The sequence below is a fragment of the Acipenser ruthenus genome, chromosome 18, assembly GCF_902713425.1.
Source record: "Acipenser ruthenus chromosome 18, fAciRut3.2 maternal haplotype, whole genome shotgun sequence".
NCBI classification, from domain to species: domain Eukaryota; kingdom Metazoa; phylum Chordata; class Actinopteri; order Acipenseriformes; family Acipenseridae; genus Acipenser; species Acipenser ruthenus.
In genome coordinates, this window is record NC_081206.1 from 5,496,095 (window position 1) to 5,506,750 (window position 10,656).

At 43.1% G+C, this 10,656-nt stretch overlaps 1 protein-coding gene across 1 annotated transcript; it reads right to left on the reverse strand.

The window, feature by feature from the left end:
- Nucleotides 1-1,141: 1,141 nt before the first annotated feature.
- Nucleotides 1,142-10,293, reverse strand: LOC117423224 (EMILIN-3-like). Its single transcript, XM_034038730.3, has 4 exons — nucleotides 9,752-10,293; nucleotides 4,377-4,496; nucleotides 3,590-3,981; nucleotides 1,142-3,289 (listed from the first exon to the last, which is right to left on the reverse strand). Exons 1-4 carry the CDS (start codon nucleotides 9,916-9,918, stop codon nucleotides 1,449-1,451), a joined length of 2,520 nt encoding a protein of 839 aa, XP_033894621.3. The 5' UTR covers nucleotides 9,919-10,293; the 3' UTR covers nucleotides 1,142-1,448.
- Between the last annotated feature and the right edge of the window lie 363 nt (nucleotides 10,294-10,656).

Consider the following 10,656-nt stretch of genomic DNA (forward strand, 5'->3'; position numbering starts at 1 on the left):
GAGTAATGCCCTGCAGACGGATTCGATGAGATCCCTCTGACGCCAAATCGCTCTGTGTTCTCTCTGCTTTTCAATAATGCAGTCTTGTTTGCTTGCTCTCTCCTTACACAACTCGTAAACGACGGGTACTAGCAATATTTGCCAGCTAACCACAGATACATTGTGACTCCCATATCTGTTAACCTTAAAAGATATGTCATACCTTATTAGACCGTGTTTATAAAATAATAAAACATATATTTTAACGCTTTGCTAATGCCCTAAGGATGTGCTTGCACCTCAGTCGACTACTAATAAATAACCTCGGTGAACTATTATTAAATAAACAACAACGACACTAATTAACATTGCAAATGTGTGTCTGCTTTTCGGTCTATGACCTTTGCGGGCTGAAGAAGCTGAGCATTATGCAGGTTCCATAGCGACTCATTCTCTCTGTGTACCTGGCTGACCTCTTGTGGCCGTATATTGAAACTACATCATCGTGTTTTTATGTTGTTTTAGCCCATTTAATGCTGAAAGAAAATGTATAAAAGCAGGTATTTATGAAACCCATCTTGCTCAAAATCATTTTCTAAAGAAAGCATGCTTCAGACTTTAATAAAATCATGAAGGTGGTATAAAGAATTTATTATTACTTTGTACCATATATACCGTTTGAAAGTCAGTATTATTTACAACTGTATATCAATAAAATTAGTTGGTACTTTAGTAGGCTGATGCTGTTTCATATTCATTTTAGAAATAGTGTTTTTGTCATTTCAGACATAAATCGTGCTAATGACAATTTGGCTGTTGGAAAATAGATATGAGGATCCAGCCCATAATTTCTAGTAACCCTTGGTAACCTCTATATTGCTGCATTAAAACTAATAATGATAAACTGTTTGCAATATGATTATCTAATCAAGCACTCCAGAGAAAAGAACAAAGTTCAACTGTTTTTTTTTTTCTAAAAATATTTTTCTTGGTTTATCTCTGAAGGAATGTACAAGCAGGGTCGGTGATATAGTTTTCTACCTCCAGGCCTTCTAAGTGAAAAAAATGTATTGGAAACTACACAATGCTAAAGAGGATCATTTTAGCAAGGCTTCCACTGTCCAGGTTTTGTCTAAAGCTAGGAAAGAAAGAGACAAGAAGAGATGAGAGAAAATGATTTTTTTTTTTTTACAAACTCATGTTATTCACACGAAACAGAAACATGTACAAAAACTTTAGCACCATTTGAAACAGTAAAATCGAGTAGAATTGACTTGCCAGAATGAACTCGTAGCAGCTTATTAGTTTCTGTTATCTTTGTTCTTTTTTAAAAAATATTACTAATATATCACATTGCAGTCTTTTTTTCATATAAGTTAAGAATGGCAGTTAATTATTAAAAAAAGTGAAAACAAAAATGCCCCTTTGATATAAAATCTTGTTGAACTCCCTCCCCCCTAATTCCGAACCTAATGGTCGCCCCTTTTTTCTGCACCACCCGTTTTGTCCAGACAGTCTTTAAGCCCATCCTTCAGCTCAGCTAGCTGGTGAGAGTGGGTGGAAAGTGTCCCATTCACCTGGGCCAAGTAATCATCAGAATGACTCTCCAGCTCTCCTCGGATTCTCTCCAGGTCTCCTGCCAGGTCTCCCAGGCTGCCACACAGCCCTTCCACCTGCGAGATCCTCCCATCTACCTGGGTGATCTCTTTTTGGGCTCCCAGAGCAGCGCTCTTGCACCCCTTCAGCTCCCCAGTCAGCCTGTGTTTCAGGCTCTGCAGCTCACCCTTCAGCTGGTGGAGCCGGCGCTCGCTGAAGCCAAGCTGAGACCCCTGCCGCCCCACCAGCTGCTGGATTCCCTGGACCTGGTCTGCCATCTTCAGCTCATGCTGCTGCCAGGTGGAGTTGGCATGGCTCACCTCCTGGGCGTAGATGCTGATGGATTCTTGCAGTCCTTTGAGGGAGCGGTTGACTGTGCTGACGTTGATCTTCAGCAGAGTGATCTCTCCCTGGATTGACCCTTCCTCCTCCTTCCGGGCCAGCCTGGCTAGGATCTCCTGCAGCGTGCCGTTCAGCCTCCTCAGGAGATCCGCGTGGGAATCCAGCTGACCCGACACTTTCTTGTCCGTCTCACAGCACTCCTCCATCTCACTGTGGAGCTTCTGAACCTCTCCAGCGGCGTGCGGGCATGCTGAGGAGCACAGGGTCTCCAGGTCAGTCAATCGGCTTTGCACCCCCTCAAGACCTCCCTCAGCCTGCTTCCTCAGGGCCTCCAGCTCTGTCTCCAGAGCAGGAACAGCCTGACCTTCCAGGACAGCTGGAGTGGTGGCGTTACCGAGTTCCTCCACTGCTACGAAAAGCCGTTCCTCCAACATCCTCAGCTTCTCATCCAGAAGAGTCTTAAAGCCGTCCACCTCGGAGCCCATATATTCCTTCATCTTCTCCTCTGTGTCCGCCTTCTCTGTGGCATTCAGCCTGGCTTCTATCTCATCCAGCCGCCCATCAAAGAAGGTCTCCACTTGGGCCGCCTGCCCGATTATGCTGGATTGCTGAACTCTCTGGGATTCGGCAAGGCTCTTCAGGCCTTCCTCCAGCAGCAAGACTCTCTGGGAAAGACTGGACACTTGGGTGCAGCAGCTCTCTGTCAGCGTCAGGCCCTGGATCTGAGCCTGCAAGTTGCCCAGTTCTTTTCTGAGACCTGTCTCCCGGCCGTCCAGGGACTGCTCCATGTGGTGCTGCCCATTCAGGTGCTCCTGCTGGCACTGGCGCTGGACCTCCTCAATGCGGGCCTCACACTGACTCTTCAGCCCAGACAGGCTTGCCTCAAAGCCGTCCAGGATCTCTGAGCGCATCCCTGCCAGCTTGGTGTCCACAAGTTCCTCCAGAAGTGTCTGGGAGGTTATGGGAGAAGGTATTCCAGCTGCAGCCTCTATCAGGTGCTTGAGCTGCCCATCATGGCCGACCACCATCCCATGAAGCTCATCAAGCATCTGGCTCTTGGTTCTCAGCTCATCTTTCACCTCTGTCACCTTCCCTGCCAGCTCCCCGAAACCTAGGAAGCCTTCCCCTCCCTCCAGCCCCTCAGGGGTGCCGTCAGGGATCACTCCGAAGCCCACGCTGGAGTCGGAGCCCCGGGGTGGGGTGCTGAGCAGAGAGCCCAGCATCTTGTTGGTGTCCTCGCGCAGGGAGAGGCGTAGGCTGGCCTCCAGGCCAGTCACCATCCCGTTGAGAGATTCGTAAGACTGGGACAGGCGGCGCAGCTCCTCCTCCACGCGGTCCAGACGCTCGCCCAACACCCCCTGAAACTTCCGAGCTGTGACGGGACAGAGAGGAGACAAAAGAAACATAGTCAGCAAGTATTAACTCAGTCAGTGGACTTGAAACTATACTGAAAGTATTGAAGCAGTAATTGTGGTGAAGAACTTTTTAAAGAAATCGGTGTCCCTGGGACTTGTATTCTTCAGTTTTTAGTATTGACACACACGCTGACAGACTCACACGTGCACAAGCCGATAAATGCTTTTTTAAATGTTGAAGGCATTTTCATTTTAATGTAAAGCTTAATTAATACAAATCTGCACACTTTCGAGTTTTACGACTGATTTCAACTCACCGTAGTACGACTTCTTTTGCCCAGGAGACATGTGTCCGCCGGGGATGGATTTCTGCTCCGGGTGGCCAATAGGAAAGGGTTTGGGCTGCTCAGGCTGTCCAATGGGAAAGGGTCTTTGTTGTTCTGGGTGGCCAATAGGAAATGGTTTATGCTGCTCAGGATGTCCAATGGGAAAGGGTCTGTGTTTTTCAGGGTGTCCCTGTGGATGTCCTCTAGGCTGCCCCTTGAAGCCCGGGGGTGTCATTGAGTCCTTAAAGGGGGGCATCAGATCAGGGAGGGAGGTGGGCCCATCATGGCAGCCCTCCCCAGAGAAACCTGGGCAGCAGCGCCACTCCAGTTCAGTCACCGTCTTGTAACCCACCTTGTATTTGGGCTTGTAGAAGGTGCGGTACCTATGGGAAGAGATTATTATTATTATTATTATTATTATTATTATTATTATTATTGAAATAACCACACAGGTAAGATTGATAAATAATGTTGATTATCATATCTTATATGTAGTAATTCCAGTTTGATTCACAAGGGGGCAGCGTTAGTTTGACTATAAATTGTGACTGCAGTTGCTCAAAACCAGATCACTATAAATGCAAACTGTAGTTCTTTGTCTTTAACTGGCCAATGTATATAAATGTATAGTTATAGTTTACTAATCACCAACATATAAAGACATGGTTGTTACACACTGAGAGAGAGAGAGAGAGAGAGAGAGAGAGAGAGAGAGAGAGAGAGAGAGAGAGAGAGAGAGAGAGAGAGAGAGAGAGAGAGAGAGAGCTGCAGTACTCACATGACAGTTGGGCACTTCTGCCCCCAGGTACACTTGTTGTACTCTGCCTTGACGTAGGTGGATGTGCCGTCCTGCATTGTGCACGAGATGTTCTTCTGAACGACATAGGCGCAGAAGTTTCTATGGAAACAAGAAGGACAGGATGTCAATCTCTTAGCCAATCAGAATCCAAAAAGCTGGAGCACTGCACAATCAATAAGTGAGACACAACAAACAGGGTGCTTTTGGATAGAAAGTTACAAGTAAATGGGGAGGAAATATCCAATGGAAAGTGCCAACATTATGGAGTACATATCTCATATTCTACAAATTAGCACACTTTGTGTTAGAAAAGACATTTAAAAAATAATAATAATAACTTGCAGCATTCTTGTAATCTACAGACACTGCAGCTCAGAACATTTTCTTTATTTGATTGGTTCCACTGGCTGGATAGGTGAACCAAACAAACACTGGGAACCTCACCCATGGACCTGGAAAGCATGCCACACTGCCCCCTAGTGGGTGAAGGAGGAGTGTGTCTGCCACTGGAGCGGCTTGGAGGGGTTGGTAGATGGAAGTAAGCTATTGGATCATCAGGTGTACATCTGGGGAAACGTACTGTAGCTAAATATATACATATATCATTCACATATTTTAAGAGCTTCCAGCTAAGGGCTCCAGATGTTATTAAAATAATTCAGCTTCCTTTGTCTGCCAATTTTTTTTTTTTCGATGTCGCTCGCCTGACTTTCCTTCACTCTGAAGTATGTGACCGGCTGTGTTGAAGTATTTATTTCTTGGCCACCGGGGAGCAGTGTCTAGTTACTAAAACATAAACATAAAATCCTGAATAAAAGTCTCTAGTTTCATTTGTAGGGCACACAGAGGTCACAATCTGGGGATAATTCATGAATGTTGTTTTATTTTTCAACCATAACTTCAAATAATTCAATAATAAATGATGATGAGGTACACCTAATACATATACCATACACCAAGATCCTCAAAACTGTTTTGCCCACAACTGGCATAATAAGAAACACTCCAGTAATGATGTACAGTAGCAACAGTTTGTTTCCATGCCCTTATAATAAATGCACATGTGCTCACATGGCTAAATAAAGGACCATTGACATATACCATTCCGAATTTGGTAGTTAAAATACACTACCGGCCAGCAAATATAGGGCAGTATTGAAGGACAAGGTGTCCCAATACTTGTTGGAGGATAGTGTATGTAAAGCATTGGTAGGTAGGTAGTTCTGAAAGCTCAAACATACATGCACCATTATGAAAACATCACAGGTTACACTATTCTGACTTCCAAACAGCACGTTGCTTAAATATTTAAAAACAAATCACCCTTCCAAACAAACAACAAAGAAAAGAAAAAAAAGACATTGAAATATAATTCAACTGGTCTGTTAAGAACAACTCCATGGAAATCTATGCGTTGTTATAGAACTATGGTAGACAGTAAGGGCAGAATCCCTCCATTTATAAAAGGGAGTTTTGAAAACTAATATGAGACACTTGGACTGTGTGCTCTCAGAGGGTTTCATTCCAGCGAAGGATTTCTGAAAACATTCTGAATGAATGAACTTGCTGGCTTTCAAAATATTTGTATTTCTTTTTGGCAAGTGTGGTCTCACTGTAAATATTTTCGGGATAGCGTTACAGCTGACGAATCCCTTCCTGGCATCCCTGGAGTAAAAGAGAATTCTTGTTGAGATTCACAAATACTGCTTTGTTTGATCAATATTATTATACCAACTTTAAGCAACTTTATTGAATTCAAAATGTGAACACTTGAACAATTCAAAAGTGGGATCCTTTCTCTGGTAGAGAAACCAGGTGACCTTCCCTTGAAATCCTGCTGGGTGGATTAAGAAAGTTCAACAAGGGACATGTGTCATTCAAACGGGCTTGTCTTAAACAGCTCTATTTTCAACATCGGGAACATTTAAAAGAGTCGTAACCAAGCCGTTAAAAAACATTTATTTGACCTCTTTGTCATTATCACTTCATTTTCCGTTTCAATTGAGTCAACCCCATTTATTCTGCCATAACCCTATAGATTCACTCCATGTGCAGCAGGTATTAGCATCCCACCTGACATGTAGCACCATGTTTCAAGTAGGGTCATAATACCTGTTGTGCAGTCAGTGGATGTGTTAGGTGACAGGTTAAAAAATAGAGCATAACAATTAAACAGACCAATGATAAGGCATTTGGAAGAAAGGTATTATGACAGTGAAAGATAAGACGTTTTTAAAGCATGTTGTTACTGTTAGTGGAGCCGACATCATTGATCACAGAAGCCCTCTGTCTGTCTGTCTGTCTGTCTGACTATACTCCACAGGGCAGGTACAACAGTGGGAGTTTAGTGTCTGCGAGAGGTTATGGACTGAGTACTGGAGACTGAAGAATTATATCTGACTGTCAGTCTGTACACAGGGCAGGTACAGCACAGGGACAGAGAGTCCAGTGCCTTTGAGAGATTAGAGATTGAGAGTTTACTCTTTCCACAGCTGTAAAACTTCTTTACAGATTTCACTGTCCCACCAACGTTGATGTATTAGGCTATTAGTCATTCCAATGACAATGGGCTAACCAGTACCTGACCATATAGTACAGTATATTTTTTTATCTGAAACAATTACAAGTTTCATTCATTACCTCATGCAATGCTACAACTGCAGTACAACGTAAACCATACGGATTTGAACTGCCCCTGTATTAATCGTGAAGTGATTTCCTTTTAGTAATGCGTTGTGCGTTCTTCCTTCGCAAGACACTTGTGAAAATAAGAAACAATCTCTCACTGTATCAGCAGCTGTTTTGATATTTGCTGGCTTCAAACTAGTTTGACTGGGTCTTGCTTGCTGCTGTTTGCAACTGCCTGGAGAAAAGCCTCCCTGAACTGCGCAGTCACATCTGGAGGTGTTAACATCACCACTAATCCTCAGCAGTTTCAATCAGCTGCTAATGAGGACCCAGGGAAATCAGATGAGGACCACTGACAGATGGTGCAGAACATTGCAATGTAAATACAGCAGCCAAACATGTGGACACCTAGGAACTACAGCGATCCCGGTCCATTTTTGAAAAGTATGGAGTTGGAGAACGAGGGAAGTGCAGCAAAGGGTTCAATAAAGAAGGTGGCTGTGTCGTTCATATAAGCACAAAGCATGTCATTTTCTGAAGACTTGCATTTAGTAGCATGAAGTTTACTATGGTGTATTACATGGTGCAGCACAGTGCCATGTACCATGCACAGAAAATGTTTTCATTATATTTGGCTTGCTTACCCAGATCAGCTGAGCGCAGCTGAGCTCAAAGCTTCAGATTATATGCTTGATGTAAAATGTAGCAGAAAAGGTTTGGTATTCATTTTCAAGTAGGATGATGATGAGAAGACGTGTGGGTTCTGCATTGGTAACTCAAATATCAATCAATTAGAGAGGAAAAGCATAACCAACTTGAGGACTTGTGGCCAATGATGTCTTCTGTGCCTTCACTGATTGTTTCTGCAAGATGCATCATCTGTAGATGTACCACAGTTTCCCATGGTCTTACCTTCTCTGTTCTTTACTATGCTTCCCTTCTCTATATTCTAGCCATTAAACACTCTGAGTGAACAAACTAGTAGCGGAACATTTAAACTAGGGACTTGTTCAATGTCTCAATCCTTTACTCCATCTTCTGCATACTGCAATATACTTGTACACTGACTCTCACTGAAGTTGCTTTTCTTAGGGGAAATCATTTTAAAATAATTCAACACATTCTCCTGCTCAGTCCCTGACCTGAGCCGAGATTGAACTCGAGTCTCCAGAGACCAATGCAAAGTTTCAAACCCCTGCACAACTCCCAGACCCAGTGATCAAACCCAGATTGTAGGGCAGCCCAGAATCAGCAGAGGAAGTGAGGCCATGGCAGTGAAAAAAAAAGCCTTGTTCTAAGTGCTGCGCTCTTTCAGGTGGCTCTAATGCTTTTTCTGCAATAGAAAATATGCCCACACGTTTTAGCTATCTGCATGTGATTGATCACATTCTTTTTATGTTGTCATTAACTCATAAGCTGCGGACACAGTGAGGCTGTGAGGGTTTGATGGTGCATTATTCATTGAAGATGGTTTCAGTTGCTTTTGTGTTCATTTTGTCTTAAAACATTTCTAAACTGTTAGTTTTCTAAACTAAACTCTAAGTTTTCTTATCTCTTAAAATACTTCACTAAACACAGTTGCCTAAAAGTCATTTTGCAGTTTCACTTGCTAATACAATGTATTGTCATGTATTACCATGCTTAATTATTTTGCTTTGCAATGCTTTACCTTACTTGCATGTGGTTGACAGAAGTTCCTTGTGCTTTACTATAGTATGCTTTGCTGTATCTTGCTATGCTTTTTCTATGGTATACTACGGCTCATCTTTATAACTCATTCATATCTGTCCAGAGGTGTTGGGACCCTGTGCACCCAGATCATTTATTAGCACTTTCAGACTTTCATGTAAATCCATGCTTTCAATCGGTAACAACTGTGTCAAATACAGAAGCTTCCATGAACAAGCAGCAATCAAAGGTTTCTCTTGTGGTTAAATAAATGAACTGACAGAAAAAGAACTTGCAGCAGTGCTAGAAATAAACAACCCAGGGGGACAGACCATTTCACTGAAAACATTTCTCATATCCCTTTGAATAGTTTACTCACGTAGAGCGTGCTTAATCATAGTAAAGGACAAGTGCTCTGAGCAATTGCAAGTACTCCTGTGGTAAGTAACATTAGGCCCTATTCACATTCAAAGAATGCTTAAACAAAGTCTGTTTTTCTGACCTATATATATATATATATATATATATATATATATATATATATATATATATATATATATATATATATATATAATATATATATATATTTTTTAAACTTGATTTGACTAAAATAAAGTTTGATATTCAATTGCCTAGTTGTTAAAAAGCCAACTAAAAAATACACCTTTGATTTTAAACTGGAGCAAAATGTATACTGTTAAAAATGCATTCAATTCCTATCCCTTCGTATAGTACATCTGCATTATCTCTCATTTAAATTAGATTGTGCATTATCTCTAATTAACTTGATTGTGAGGGACCAGGCTCTGTCCAACACAGATCCCTGATGAAAACAGTTCTGTTCCAACTGAACCTGACATCAGCAGTCTCCCCAGGAACAGGCTGCACTCACAGTAGCTGCAGAAGCTACTGGGGAGCCTGCAGCTTCATCATACCCACCTCTCCAAGGAGTGCATTGGCAGGCTGGAGGGTGCTCTGCATTGAGGAGTAGGATGCATGTGCGGGTGTGTGTCCACAGACCACTGAACAAAACAGGAAAGGTGGAAGGGGATACTCACTTGTGTCGGCTCATGGGTTTGCCTGGGTTGTAATGTGGGCTGGATCCTGAAGTGTACAGGTTGTACCTGTAAGGGCTGCCATAAAAGGTTCCCTTGGCATCAACAAGAGCAAAGAAAACCCCAAGCAGAAGGGGATGGAGAACCATCTGAGGATGTTTCAGTTTCATCTCTGCACTACAGGTTTGGTCCAAAAAAGCCAAAATAAAACAGAAGAAAGGAAACAGCTCACAGTTCACGGTCCTTCCTTTGCCGTTCACTGGGTAACCAAAATCCAAAGTTATTTTTACTTTCAAAGTTTTGAAGCCCCGCTGCTTGAGATCTCAAAGGACTGTGAGGAAAAGTTGAGGCTGGAACATCCGTGTGACCTCTTTCTTCTGAGCTCCTGACGGGTGTGAGCGAATGAGAGTGAAGGAGAAGATAGAGAGGCAGAGGGAGGAAAAGAGAGACAGAGAGGCAGAGAGAGGGATAGGCAGTGAGAGAGCTATAACTAGGTTTTGCCAATTCCAACCTGCTAACATGGCTTTCTAACCCAACTCTGAGTCTCTTTGAGTACAAGCACGCTGGTGTCTCTTGAAGGGGCTGGCAGTATCGGAGCCGCACATTTGCATGCCCCGCCCAGTTGCTGCCTTGAAATGCTAGACACACGCACAAGAAAAAACACTCCAGCCAGTCATATGCAAGGAAAATACTCCAAACAGCCAACCCACTGCCAGCTAGCTTGCAGTCTCCACCCCGCTCTCTCTTTCTAGCAATCTAACATCAAAGAAATAAACCGGGAGAATTACCCTGCATGGTGTATCAAAGTGGACCACTGAAGCAAAGACAAAGGGGCTAGCAGTCTCATTTCAGCTTCCCCCACCCCCCATACAGTAGCTGTGTATCTTTGTACACTAGCCTTATAGACC